Source organism: Petaurus breviceps, unplaced genomic scaffold (assembly GCF_028583685.1).
Source record: "Petaurus breviceps papuanus isolate PSGF00001 unplaced genomic scaffold, PetGlider_PUasm1.0 91133, whole genome shotgun sequence".
Classification (NCBI taxonomy): domain Eukaryota; kingdom Metazoa; phylum Chordata; class Mammalia; order Diprotodontia; family Petauridae; genus Petaurus; species Petaurus breviceps.
Window position 1 is genome coordinate 62,538,569 of NW_027187419.1, and position 15,040 is coordinate 62,553,608.

A 15,040-nucleotide genomic window follows, 5' to 3' on the forward strand; every position below is an offset into this window, starting at 1 on the left:
GCCAGAACACAAATACAAAAGAGATAAAAGAAACAAAAACATATCATAAACTTAAATATTGAAACTTAAATACAGAGAAAGAAGAAAAAGCATGTCATGTGCATAGCAGAACATATGAGAGGATTCAAAATATGTAACAATAAATTTTCATTTCAGGAAAGCCTGTGTGATAAATAACACACGTTGTGTTGTGAATTGTCCATCTTTGCTTCCTTGTAAGTTTTCTTTTGTTCTCTGCTGTGCACTTTTTTACTTTGCTCTTTCTTTTTCCCTCCCTCCAGCTCTTCCAGAAGGGTACAATAAAGTTTAAATATGTTTCTCTATAGCTATAGATATGTACATACAGATAACCATGATCTTTAATTGCTTAACCTTCTGGGTCTCACCGTCTTCCTTTATAAAAGTGAGGAAACTGGATCAGATGGTGTTTAAAACCCCTTTCTGGCCTAACATTTGACGATTAGAAAAGATAACTGACTGCAAGTACTCATAGGAAGTCAGAGGAAGGTAATCTCCTTGAGGGCAGGGGCTGTTTTTTCTTTTCTTTTATATCTCAAGTGCTTAATACAGCATCTGGCACATAATAAGCCCTTAATACATGCTTGTTGATTGGTTTTAGTAACTAATCTAGTGATTGATGATATTAATGCTTATTATTTCCACAGGGCTTTGCAAATTTAACACATCTAGATAGAATTGTGGTCTACAGAAGCAGGAACTCAGGCGCTGAAAGTTTCAGGAATGGTCTACTTCGAGCAGCAAAACCAAGACAGGATTAGGTTTAGACTTCAGAACCTTTGGCCTTTTGATCTTGAACTCTGCCTATCTTTTAATACCAAGAAATGGGTTGTTCCCTCCACCAGAGGGCACAGTGGGAACAGGGAGAACATACAGGGAAAAGGCAGGAAAGGTGATACTTGTACTGGACAAAAGATCAGGTCTGGCCTTGATAGGGCTGCTGGTCAACTGGAAGAAGAAAAACCACCTTCAGGGCTGTAGAGGAAAGGAGGAAACCAGTCCTGTGCACACACATTACAATCCTCGAGGGTCCAGACCTGAGGGCTCTCTAGTGTTGTGGATTGGCCAGAGAGAAGAACGAAGACTTTCCTCCCTTTACATAAAGTAAAGTTTGATTTGGCTTCTGTTCAGTCAGAGAGAGATTTTTTACAGACTCCTCCCCAGGAAAGAAAGGATAAGAGAGTCAAGAAAACAACATGCGGTAGAAAAACTCCCAAGCAGTTATTTTCAAAGTCCATTTTGCTGGAACTCTGCTCTCTGGCTCAGAGAGCCAGGCTCCCTGTAGCCCTTCGATAAAAATCACACGTTAGGGAGTGAGACTTGGGGAACATTCCTCATATCCATATACCCAAACTCCTCTGGAAGCTGTGACATTATATCTGACACTAGATATTAAACATTAATTCTGGTGACTAAAGAGAATCAGGTCACAGGATAGGTTATCTGTCCAAATGAGACAAGTTACTAAGCTTTAATGACTTGTTAAAAAATAATATTCTGGGAGTTTGGGGAATTCATTTGGGTGAAGAACAAACCCATTCTAGCAGCCCCATTCTAGCAGGGGCTGTCTTGCTTTTTTACCTTTGTATCCAGTGTCCAGCACAAGGCCTGGATGGTAATTGGTTCTTGTAGATTGACTGAGGTCAGTCCTTTGATGATGCTTTCCCGTCACTCTCTGTTTTCATGCCTTCAGCTTTTAGCTCATGAAATACAACCACAGGCTTTCCACAAATACACTCAGCTCCCCCAAGCCACATGGGGAGGCCAATCATTAAATATAGCTGATGAAGGAAACAGAACCTCCAAAACAAAGGACGCACGAATCCGAAAGTTCCATCCTGCCCCAGTCTCTAGAGTGTTCTCTTGGCTCAGTCCTTCCTAAAGCCAGTCCAAACTTTCATAACTGGAGAGAATATGTACTGCTAGGACGGGAATGAGACATTGTTTGATCCTAAGGATCCCAATGGTGCCACACCTCACTTTCCCACTCCCTGACTAGTGCTTTTTTTATATATTCTTCTACCAGATCCACTAAGAAAATGGCTTTATAAGTTGAGGAAAACTATATTCCCCATCCTAATTCCCATTCCCACTCTTCAGTCTACCACGCATACTGCCAGATTAGAACTGTTACCCTATCAAAAGCTTGATGCACAGTGGGTAAAGATAGAACCTTCTCAGCAAAGAAATTGGTGAGTTTGATTCATTTGGTATGTACAAACTTAGAAAAATAACAAGGGGAAATACTGAGCTTCTGCCATTTTGTATACAATATAGATTAGTATTAATGAGGTGAACCCACCAAATCTTTCAGTTTAATTGGTTCTATCAGTACACGAGCAAATATACCTAATAATGTTTATTAGTTAACAATACTAGGGAGATATTGAGGTTTTCTATTGCTAGACTGAAAAAGTATAGCCTTAGTGTGATAGGTTGTATTGACAATGTTTTGCTAACTTCTTTCTTCCCCACTCTGATTTCTAAGTCTCTGCACAATTTCCTTGAGGTCCTGGCTATGTGAACCTCTTATCGTAACAGGCAGGACTTACTGGGTAAAGTTGGTTTAGGAGCTAGTTTATAACTCTGTCATTGACTATGGGTGAGTGACCCAGCCAACCTAAACATTACTTTTTTCCATTTGAAACTGAAAACAATTATGCTTGTTATCCTTGCTCAAGAAGGGAGTGTTGTATATTATCACATGTTTCTAATATTAAGATGATTTAGATTGTTTAAAGAAAAAGATTTAGAATGATTCACATCTCAATTCCCAGATGGTATGGAATTAATTGTAATAGGATTATTCTCAACATTATTCATAAAGGATGTGATTGGATGTAATGGTAATGGGAATATGAAGATCTTCCCTGCCCCTTAATAAGCCTAAGGGAATTTGAAGACCTTCCCTGATTTGAAGATCGGGAAGATTTGGAATATGAAGTCTTTAAAGGTTGAGACTGAGTTTTAAATCTTCCCAACAACGGGAAGTTAATATGTTTCTCATTTTGAATTTTCTTACTTTTTAGACTAACACTCTGGAAGCAGATCAGTTCAATGATGACCTAAAAAAGATACCCACCTTAAATATATATTCAAACAAAATTAGTTTATTTGCTTACCTTATTGAGAAAGAAGAAATCTCGTTTGCTCTTGAGATAGTTGGATAAATTTCCATATTTGCAGTATTCAACTATCACCATGAGAGGACCTGTAGCCAAAAAACCAAAAAAGATATTTTCAGCATCTTACAATCAAGCACCCAAATGACAGACTTGATGAGTTTCAAGCCAAACCATCTTTAACAATGTATGGCAAATACCCCAGAGGGCCTCTGTAGGAGTGCCATGGACAGGGTGACCTCCATTTAAGCTTAAAAAGAAAACAGATACAAGACCATTAAAAAAAAAAAAGAAGAAAGAGAAAAAAGGAAAAGAAACTCTGAATTTCTCATTTCAACATTTCCGTGGTCTTCAACTGACCAGCCTCGCTTAATCAACCTTTTTGGTTCTGGCTGCATCCGGGAAGCCCCATAGATGTATTCATTTATGCAAAGTAGAAGTTTTAATCTTTTTTTATGTATGTGCTTTGGACTCCTTTGGTATTCTAGTGAAGCCTATGGACCCCCCTGTTCTGAATGTTTTTAATATATAAAATACACAGGATTATAAAGGAAACCAATTATGTTAAAATGCAGTTATCAAAATCTTTTTCAAAAACCAGGTCATGGACCCCAGGTGAAGAATCTCATTGTAGATACAGTTAAAAATAGTCACAGACTCAATCTCATTTTAACCAGCAGGGGTATTTAAAAATATACTCAGATGAGTAATAGAGGGTTTTGGCAAAGCTTTGCAAGCATTTCTAACAGCCCTCCAGCCTGTGTTTTTGCTATTTGCAATCTTGCCTATGGTTAGTCCGGCCTTTTACTTTTTCCTGAACAGACCACATTGGACAAGTGGAAAAGCTGGCCTTGAAGAGGAAAGTGGCCTAATCTCATGGACCTGCAGACATGGGTGATAGCAAGTAACGACCATGATTTGACCTCTCTGCCTCCATAGAGATAATATGTGAATAACACAGCTAGGAAAGAGAGAGAGAGGACATGGAGGCTGGCATGGAGTAAGTGGATAAGGAAGTGGGAATTGTAGCATCAGGACTACTTTCCCACAAGTTCACTGGAGTCTGGGTTGGAAGCTCCTTTCTGAAGCTGGGAAATATCCTCTCTGTTACATCATGGGTCAAAGCACTAATATAGGGATATAAATGCCTCTTTTTATCTTTCAACATAGTAATAAGATGGGGTGCTGGAGGAGGGTGAGAGGGTGGAGAAGAGGTGTGACAGAAGCCCAGGAGGAGCAATCTGGCTGGTTGCCTGAGGGAGTTCAACTTTCCAGGCAGCCAAGGCTCCATCTTGAGTCCCCAGACATCTACTTGTAGATTTACCTTAAAAATGAACTAAACCTCTACATGCCTCAGACCCTGTGTGTTTGATCCGGCAGATTGCCTAATACTAGCTTATATTTGTGTGATGCTTTACAGCTTCTGAAGCAGTTTCACATTTATTATCTGATTTGACCATCACAATCAGGTATATGAGCTGCAAGTAAATATCCTCTTTTTACAGAGGCTGTGTGACTTGTCCAAAGTCAGATAACAAATAAAAGGTGGAGTCAGAATTCACAGATGAAGTGACTTCACAGGTGAAGTCACAGAGGCTGTGACTTCAAGTCTAGTGTCTTGTCCTCAATAATGTGTCATTTCCCTAAATAGCAGCTCATCTTACCCTGTACTGTTTAGCCTTACTACAGATGACTCTGGGACAGAAACACCTGCCTCCTAATAGGCAAAAATAGAGCATCTTTCATTTAAGGTTGCTGTCATGGTCCTGATCTGTAGAATGATGTATCTTCCCATTAAATGAGAAAGGAGAAATTCAAATTCCTGGTTATAACAGAGAGCTCCTCTCCCTCTATTTACCTCCATGCTTGGTGCAGGCTCCCAGCAGGTTCACCACATTCAGATGGTGTCCAATATGGGTCAGGATCTTAAGCTCAGTCATCAGAGCTTTGTATTCACTGGCTGTGGCCCCCTCTGTTTGAAAAAAGCAGGGGAGAGTCAAGACAATTGGACAATGGAGGCTCCTGACTCTGGTAGGGTTCTTACCCTCCCTGTTTGTCAAAGCCCAGGAATTGGCTACCGCCTTGCTAACTTCCCCACATTATACAGAACCAGAGCACCTCCTCTGTGTTTTCTTTTCTCCTTTTCTCCCCACACAACATCCTTTTGATTACAGTAAGATCCAGAACAGTGGTGGGGTTAGTCACTGAACATTTCCTCTCAATGGACCTGGTTGTAGTCAGCAATGTGCTGACTCAATCCTAGGGTAATGTACAAAAAGTCTCCTCCCAAGTGCTACTGTCTGACCCAGAGGCAGGAAGCAGAAAAATGAATTCTCTCCTTCCCACCCTTCCCACCCCATCTCTGTCTCTCTGTTTCTGTCTCCCTCCCTCCTCTCTCTCCACCTTTTCTCTCTCTCTCCCCCTCTCCATTTTCTCTCCCTATCTTTTCCTCTTCTCCTCCCCTCTTCCCACCATGAAGATAAAAGGAAGAAGTGTGAGAAAATTTGACTATGGGTTCTTGAGTATTTGTGAGATGCCTGACTGACCATTTCTGGAAACATGTAAAACATCTTTTCTCATCACAACCTTTGCTTTCCTGTGGATTCATGGGATTATCCCAGTATTTTAACGTAACTTCATGCCCCAAACTAAGCAATTTAGGCTCATAGGATCATAGATTTAGAGCTGGAAGAGACCTGATTGGCTATCTAGTCCAATCTTCTCATTTTACAGATGAAACTAAGGCCCAGAGGTTAAGTGACTTACCCATGTTAATAGAAATAGCCCGAAAAAGGACCAGGATTTGAATCTAGGTCCTCTGACAATAAATCCAGAGTAAAAGTTTTTGTGTCCATAGTTATACATTTATAACTATGGTTGCCATTTAAATACAGCCCCCACTTTATAAACACTTATTAGTTAAGCCCTCAGAATATACCAGTGAAGCAGGGGGATGATTTTAAATATTTCTCTTATTTCAGTAAAGGAAAGTGAAAACCAGAGAGGTTATCCTGCCCATCCAAGCTCCCACAGTGAAAGAAGAGCAGGGAAAGAAAGGGAAACCAGACAGCTTCTAACTTGGGGTGACATTCTGTCCTGTGTCTGTCAGTCCAAGATAAAGTGACAGAGAAAAATCTGAATAAAATAGGATTTTTAGTATCTTTATCTAGAAGCTGGTTTTAAGATGTCATGTACACAATGGAAAAAGAATGAGGGCTTAAAAATGAGTGAGGCCCAATACCAATTTTTTGTTCAGTCGTTTTTCAGTTGTGTCTGTCTCTCCATGATCCCATTTGGGTTTTCTTGGTAAAGATACCAGAGTGGTCTGCCATTTCCTTCTTGAGCTCATTTTACAGATGAGGAACCAGAGGCAAACAGGGTTAAGTGACTGGCCTTGATCTATCTATTAGACATATTAATTTCTCCATGCCTTTTAAAAAACAACTAGGAAATGAAAAGGCTTCATCTTAAAAACTCATCAGACTCTCCTAAATGCCTTTCATATGAATGTTAGCCCACTGCCAGCTCCTCAGGCATACCCTAAAGGCTCAAAACACCTCAAAACATCTATACTAGTGTTTTTCTGTCATAATCACACTATTTGTTGTCCTAAATACATAAAACATATTCCCTCAGGTCAAAAAACAGGTATTTTATATCTCATTTTTTTAGGTTTGTATTTTAAGTATAGTTAATTTTTTTTTAAGTTAAGCTCATTTAAGTTTTACTTTCTTTACCTTGATAAGTAAAAATACTTTCCCTTCTGATGGCACATCTAATAAACATTTAAATACCTTTAAAATAAATACAATTCTCTGTGCACCCTCTCCATCCCAGTGAAAAGCCATGCATACATTCATAACCAGTTTCCAATATAGCACAATGAAGAGTATCATGACAGTCCTAGAATCACACTCTCAGAAACTTCATCACCATCGCCTAAATTATTTCCTTCTTCATCTGGGGTCTTGTGTATTGTTTGAAATTCTTCAGAGGCAGGTCTAGAATTCTATGAGTGCCAGGCCTGACTACTCTAGAGAAGACTGAGTTGTTGGCAGGAAGCAAATGGGCCACATGTGGCCAAGGAGTGAGGACCATCTCATAAGGAACAAGGGAGGGACGGATGGCTTCCATAAATCCGGCCAGGGAAATTTTCATGATGGTAGCCTGGGAGACAGTTTCCAGGAGCAGTGGCTCCCTGATCATCTTTTTTTCTTTTTGTCTAAGAAAAGTGCCCCCAAACAAGTGTTATTCCAGGAAAATTCCCAGTGAATCTTGGATAGCTATGTCTGAACAAATATCACCATCCAGGACAGGATCATTGGGCCCTATATAAAACTGTCTCATAGTCTCCTCAGGCTGTCCCAGATCTCTGCTATTGGGAAGGCTGAGGCTAATGGATCAATTGAGTTAGAAAGGGCTAAGCTGATTAATCGTGTGTCAGTACTAAGTCTCACACCAATGTGGTGAGCCCTCAGGAAGGGTGATGTGAGGAGACACCTGGCTGCCTAAGGAGGGGCCAAACTGACCCTGATAAGGAAATAGTGCAGGTCAAAGCTTCCATGAAAAGTTATAGCAACATGACAGCTCTGAGGAGGGAGACCCAGTTTGAAAACGAATGAATGAAAGAACAAATAAATAAATAAGAATTTGCTCAGGAGAGGATAATGTCAAATCCAAGACTTCTTAAATGGCAATATCAGGGTGAGAAAAAGAAGCAGCAGCATAATCCTGGGAGTTTTAGCCTGCTCACATAGTTCTCCTACCCATGTCACGTGACCTGAGCTTCCCTTGATAGTATCTTGGAGATTCCTACAGCTTAAAAAACAGCCCTTCTAGGGTTCTGTTTGTTTGTTTTGTTTTGTTTTAGCAGCACTGTTTCCTTTTATCCTGGGGTCTTAAAGAAAGCTTGCTTGAGAATGGAAATAATGTGAAAATCCTGAGGAGAAAGAGGAAATGAAGCAGTTTCTATTCTTAAAAGAACACGAGAGCTTTTGGGAGCTTTCTTTTCCATGCTCAATCTGTCAGGCAAGAGGGATCATAAATCATCCTGAGACCCAGTTTTATCTTCCAGGGCTTCACAAAACAGCAGTGTCTTTCAACACTAGCAAACTGTTGAAGACTTTTTGCCAAATGTAAGGAAATATCTTACATTTGGGTATAGAACAGTTTATAGATCTGATCAACTCATTTTCTCACATACCTTCCTTAGCTTCACTTTATGGTTAAGTCAAACTTCAGTTAAACCCTTGGGATTTATGATGTGTAGAATAGAGGCTAAATTTCCATTACAACATCATGGCAGCTCGTTCCAAATATCACAGCCCCGAGTTATAATGGGCTGGAATCTCCAGTGTTCCAGCATCTTCGACGTGAGAGAGGGAAGGACCTTTGAGGCCTTAGAGTCTATTTCCCCAGGGTCTGGTGCTGGAATACTTTGTGGACAAATCCAGTGTAGTATGAGAGAAGATAAGTGAAGGAACTTTGAGAAATTGGAGAAAAGGTGAAGAAAGTACACCACAATTGGATGGTATACAACAGGGGTGGGGAAGCTGCAGCCTCGAGGTCAAACGTGGCCTGCTAGGTCCCTGAGTTCAGCCTTCTGACTGAGTTCAAGTTTTACAGAACAAATCCTTTTAAGGGGATTTGTTCTATGTAGTTTGGATTCAGTCAAAGGGTTACACCTGAGGACCTAGAGGGTCACATGTGGCCTTGAGGCCGCAGGTTCCCCACCCTTGGACTATGCAGCATTCCTTTGCTAACCCTGACTGACCCCTGGGGAAAACTAATGGACAGTGGCTCTATCTCCAGAACACACATACATGCATGCCCTCACGCACACATACACGCACATACCTTTCAGCATTTTCACAGCCACTGTCCTGCACGTGGGTGATTTCTTAATGCCAAATGCAGCTGCTTGGACCACTTTTCCAAAAGCTCCACGTCCAAGTGATTTTCCTGCAATGAAAACAAACTGTTGAACTGTGTGACAAGTCAACAGAGTGAACTAGTCCATTTTAGCAGAGAAGCACCTCTTCCTAGATCCATGTAGGGCTACAGAAATTATCTTTTACCTTCTTGCCCAGCAGTGTGATAGAGTGGTTTTGGATGGAGCCCCTAAGTAACAGACAGCACATTTCTAGCTGTCCCTTTCTTTCCCAGTCAGTTCTGTATTCACGTGGCTTCTAATGAATCCTCCTGACCCTCATTAAAGATTTATGGGTGAGTAAAGACCTCTAGAAGTGATCCGTTACAGGCAAGTTTTATTTAAGATCATGCTTCGAAGAAAATCATTTCCATAAAATTTACAATCTCTTTTGATAAACATAGTCTATTATTTAACAACCCCAATAGCCAGAAGGTGCTTTGTTGTATTTGCTCCTGCTAAAGCTGATGGTAATTTCTTTGTGTTCTTTCCTCATTAAAGAGGAAGGAATAAGGAACAAGGTGGTCATATATCTTCTGTATAAGAACATTCCACAGACTGGAGAATGTAAGTTTAGTTGTTACTCAATTTTCTCTTCTTTGAATTAAATATTCCTAGGTCTTCTAACTTTCCTCACATGTTGGTTGTATGAACTTAGGTTTTTAAATGTGAATCTATTAAAAAACTTAGGTTCCAAATGTGAGTCCATTAAAAACACGAGATATCTCTGCTAATAAATGCACTGAGAGGGCAAGGGTTTCTACAGGGCAACATCAGGGAGTCCCTGGGACTCTAGGAAAGCAAGGTTCAGGTCCTTCTGGATGACACATTGTGCAACAGCCCAAGCCTCCTAGGAATATACTCCCAGAACCACTTCATCTCCTTTTACATTAGAGCTCTTTTGTACCCATCCCACCATAAACAAGTAAGAGAGAACCCAGAGGAGGGATGTGCTTAGAAGCATGGAAAGATGAATGGAAATTATCCTGACAAAAGTCTCCACATGAACAAGTTGTCCTTTTTGAGTTCTCTTGGGAGTTCCTGTCACTCCTTTGGAAATGGCCAAATTCCCAGAGTGAATCCTGGCAGTGACAGTGTTAATTGGCCACCTAGCCTCTCCCCCCATAGCCTCCCCTAACAGTCTGCCTCCATCCTGCTTTAGCTAATTAACCTTTCTTCCTTCCTCACACCCCTGTCCCTTCCCTCAAAGGACACACTTTTTCAAAGTTTCTGTTTGAATTTGAAGTTAATTTTTTCTGCTCTTTTGTGATGTTTAGAAACTTTCTACTTTCAACATATCCCATATCCCTCCCCCTTTATTTGGTATCTGTAGCTGCAAATTATCTAAGGCAGAAATCACTTTGGGAGTGCATTCTATTCCCCCAATGAAAAATACCAAGTGAGAGGTTAAAATGCCAGTAGAAATGTAACAGCCTTCTTGCTGACCCTTTCTTCTTTACAAATGAGGTTTTATAAGTCTGAAAGCGAATAGTGCTTTCAGAGCATAAACATACAGAGGAACGCATGGCACTTTTTCTGATGCATGTAAATATGTTCAGAGATGGTCCAGCATGGGATCAATATGCCTTTAAACTTCATTTAACTGGGATTTCTGTTAGACTCTAGAAAGACTAGATGAGAGGAAGATCATGAGAGAGTGCGAGGGCAACCTCTCAGATTCGTAAGAATGGTGCATTGAACTGAGGACTTTTTATTGTTATTTATTGTTATTGTTTTTATTACTAATTCCTATTCTGATACCTCTTTGTTACAAAGATTAACCCTCGCTGTACTGTCTCTAGCATATCTTAGCACAAAGTTGGAAAGGATTCAATATGGCACATTGGAGAGAGTGGGAGGCAGGACAACTCAAGTCTGAATCTTGCCTCAAACATATCTGCATGGCAAGGACAAGCCTTTAACCTCTTAACCTCCATTTCCTCAGTTGTAAAATGGCACCTATTTGTGGAGTTGTGAGAATCAAATTTATCTATCTATACATTAATGTATAGATATGTATGTGTATACATGTATATATTCACACATACACATATGTGTATATGTACATGTACTTTTCAAACCAAAAGCATTACATATGTAATAGTCATTAATATGGGACTGAAGAAAAAGTATGTGCCTCTTGTCTAGGTACCTGCCAAGTTATGCTTTAAGAAAGCCCATGCCCAGAAGGCTGGTCACCCTCGGGTCCAATGACATTTTCAACTCCAGCCACTCCTACCCTGCCCTTGCAGGTGTCCCCCTCTTCTCACTTCATGGCTGCCACCCCAGTCCAGGTTCTCATCATCGTCTCCTCTTTTGGCCATTGATGATCTGATGATAGTAAGAGCCTCCTCATTAGTCTCTCTGCTTTCTTACTCTCATGGATCCTTCTTCCACACATCCTCCTTGTTTGATGTTATAAAAGCATGGACAGGTATGACCACTAGGCTTGAGAAGCTAGGTAGAGCAGTGGATAGGGCACAGTACTTGAAATCAGGAAGACTCATCTTCATGAGTTAAAATCTATCCTCAGACACTTACTAGCTGTGTGACCCTGGGCAAGTCACTTAACCCTATTTGCTTCCATGTCCTCATATGCGAAATGAGCTGGAGAAGGAAAATGATGAACCACTCCAGTGTCTTTGCCAAGAAAACCCCAGGTGGGGCATGAAGACTCAGACATGACCAAACAACAATAAACAACAACAACAACAAGGTGCTTAATAAATGCTTGTTGAATGAATAAAGAACACATGAAGGGCTTTAGTCTGCTGTGGGGAAAGCACATTCACACAGATGAGATCATGATGCCTTCATAGTATCTCATTAGGGTGGGGGCACAGCTCTGTTCAAAGGCAAGAAAGCTCTTCTTCCTAGAATTCTGCTCTCCTATTTGAGGAGGTGTGGGTACAAGGCATGGCCTGAGCCTGGGAAATATCAGAAATATCCATCTCAGTCTTTGGCTGATTACCCCCAGACTTCTTGGGGTCCCTCTTCCCACACTTGTAGCCACCATGCATTCTCTTTTCAGTCATCACAATGCACTCAGTTTAGACAAGTGTTTGGGGACTTAGCTTCTATCAGAATAAACCAGTTCCCACATTAGGATTAGTTGGTTGACTCATTTCAGCCTCCTCAGTTGTTCACTTGGAAAAGCAGACTGCCGCCTCATAAAACAGCATGAAGCTATGATATTCTCTTGAATCAGTCGATGCACTGGCACCCTTCCCAAAGATCTGAATCCCTCTTTTTGTGGAGGCCCAGTCATGCTGGAATTGAATTCTCCCGATCCTTTGCTTCTCTTCCCCGGAAATTGCCTTTAATTTTTTTTGCCTGGAATGCCACCAGTTTGCTTAGGAATGTGCTGGATCATTATATACAATGCCAGGATGTTGGAATCTCTTCCCAGACTTTTCCTTGACTTGCCGTGGCTCACAGGACGCTGAAGGGGCTGCTCACTACAATTTCCCCATCCTGCCCCCTTGCAGATTGTGCCCCAATTCAGTGCTAACACATGAGCCTCAGAGATCCCGAAATAGTTAGCTCACTCGACAAATTCCAGACGCCCTGGGTTGTCTTTCTGTCTTGGACTATTTCTGCTTGAAATGCTTTTTTAATAGAAGGAAGTTGTCAGATATTTTCCTCATTTTCATCTGTGATAAATTTTTGTGACACAAATTCCCTAATAGGTCTTAATGGAGAATTATTAACAAAACTGTTTAAAGCGTATTTTCATGAAGCTCAGGAATTTCAGTGCTAGCAGAAAGCAATATTTAGAGTCGGGTCTCAAGTCTATCCCTGGTGCACAGGGGCGCCTAACCTGGGGGTCAGGGAATTTAAAAATATTTTGATAACTATGAATCAATAAAATTGGCATCCTTTGAAATGCTATGCCTTTTATTTTATGAATTTTAAAACATGATTCCAAGAATTATTTCCAGAGATTTTACCAGACTGTCACAAGAGTTCATCACACAGAAAAGAAGAACCCTTGCTGGTGTCTTAAATTGCAAATCCTATTATTCTCATAATAATAATTGGTAGAATCCTGGTGTAAAAATGTTGAGTAGCATGTGATCACAGAAGGGGCTACAGACCCATTAGATTTCTCTACACTTCAAGCCCTAGAAGATCACACAGTAGGGTGCTAAGTATAAACCATCAGAGATGCTAATCACTTATCTATACAACCTTGGGCAAATCTCCAGGCCTCCAAATCCTTATATGGGGGACAGTCAAGTGACACAGTGGATAGAGCCCTGGGCCTAGAGTCAGGAAGACTCATCTTCTTGAGTTCAAATCTGACCTCAGACACCTACTAGCTGTGTGACCCTGGGAAAGTCACTTAACCCTGTTTGCTTCAATTTCCTTATCTGTAAAAAATGAACTGGAGAAGGAAATGGCAAACCACTACAGTATTTTTGCCAAGAAAACCTCAAGTGGGGTAATGAAGAATCAGATGTGACTGAAAAACTACTGAACTACAACAAAATCCATATATGTAATCCATAATCTTGGGTTTTTCCCCCAACTAGACCAAGGCTTTCATGTTTAAGAAAAAAATGACTCTGGGTCTTCCTGGTCTTGTGTTAATTATGGATTCACTTCCCCATTCCCTCCTCTATGAATATCAGGAAAAAGTTCCCAGACTTAAGATACAGTGAGACGTCATTCACCTGAAGCATGTTCCAGAACCTCATGCTGACATCAATCAAGCTCCAACATCTGGCAACTCCAACTGATGAGAAAGTTTCCCCACACAGTGAACCTGGTGGCCTGCTATTCCACCAGGATCACTCAAGGAATTCTGGTAAAATTATAAATGTCTTCTTTAAGGAGATTACTAGACTGGGCCAAGAAAAGAAGGGCTTTGTGATAGATGGGCACATATATCTTCTTTTGAAAGAAATCACATTTAATTGTGACTAATAATGCTGGAATATAAACGAGCATAAGAATGGCTCATGATTGTGGGAAAACTATCCCTTATTCACCACCAAGGTCGTGGAGGGACTGGGCTCAGTGCCACGTCACTTAGATTTGCATAAGGAACTCATCCAGGGTGTCACCTGGGTGCCTCTAACGTCTCCAAATTTAGTGCTTTCCTCCTCTGTTGGCAGACTTTTCTCTCCTCCACTTGTCCTCTGCTTTTCTCTAATTTCCAGTTCCCTTCCCATGCCCAACTCTGGGCCAGTTTTCCATCAGCCACAGAGTGATACAAGCTGAGGAGTTTGGGTTCCAGCAAGCAAAGGTTTAATTCTTCCCTCCTTCTTTCCTCCCACCTCTTTCCACTACCAATAAAACTTCTCACAACCAATGAAACCCACAGGGGCCCTTCACATGGAGAAATCTCTGTCCTTTCAGGCAAAGTATGACAAGCTCCAAGAATGTGAGATCCACAATGTGTTTTCCTAGTTCTATCGACTAATGATTCTGGCATTCATGCAGAAGCAAGTGGAAAACTTTAGAGGCCACTACCAAAATACTTTTGGGCAGGAGTAATTAAGACTCCAATTGTTTTCTTGCATTTCATGCTGGCCAGCCTGGGGTTTAATTTGCACTATGACGTCTGAGCAGGAGGTACTGGTAAGCCAAAAGAAAGCACATTCACTGCATGTTTACAGCATCTAAATTCCCTGGAAAACAACAGCCCATCCCTCATCAGAAACTAAACTTAAATGACCCCTCCCACTCACCCAGGATTTTTTTCCCCTTGGTTTGTGCACTGCCAAAACTCAAGGAAATTCAAGGTGATTTATACATCAGAATGGAGGAATTTCCAATTCCAAAACTATTAAAGAGAAAGAACTTTTTAAATGAAATGTGGAATTTCACCTCTACCTTCTAGTAAAAGTATTCTTGAAAGTGTGCTGCTGGAGAATTGTAACTCTTCTCTGTGTCTTCTCTGTCTCTGTATGTCTTGGTCTCTCTCTCTCTCTCTCTCTCTCTCTCTCTCTCTCTCTCTCTCTCT

General features: G+C 40.9%; 1 protein-coding gene across 1 annotated transcript in view; it reads right to left on the reverse strand.

Moving 5' to 3' along the window:
• FLT1 (fms related receptor tyrosine kinase 1) overlaps window positions 1-15,040 on the reverse strand; it is a 192,897-nt gene that overhangs the window by 32,463 nt on the left and 145,394 nt on the right. Inside the window, exons 18-20 of the mRNA XM_069080287.1 lie at window positions 8,997-9,101; window positions 4,999-5,112; window positions 3,141-3,229 (exon numbers count right to left, since the gene is read on the reverse strand). Of these exons, the coding sequence (XP_068936388.1) occupies window positions 3,141-3,229; window positions 4,999-5,112; window positions 8,997-9,101 (308 nt within the window). The remainder of the gene's footprint in view (window positions 1-3,140; window positions 3,230-4,998; window positions 5,113-8,996; window positions 9,102-15,040) is intronic.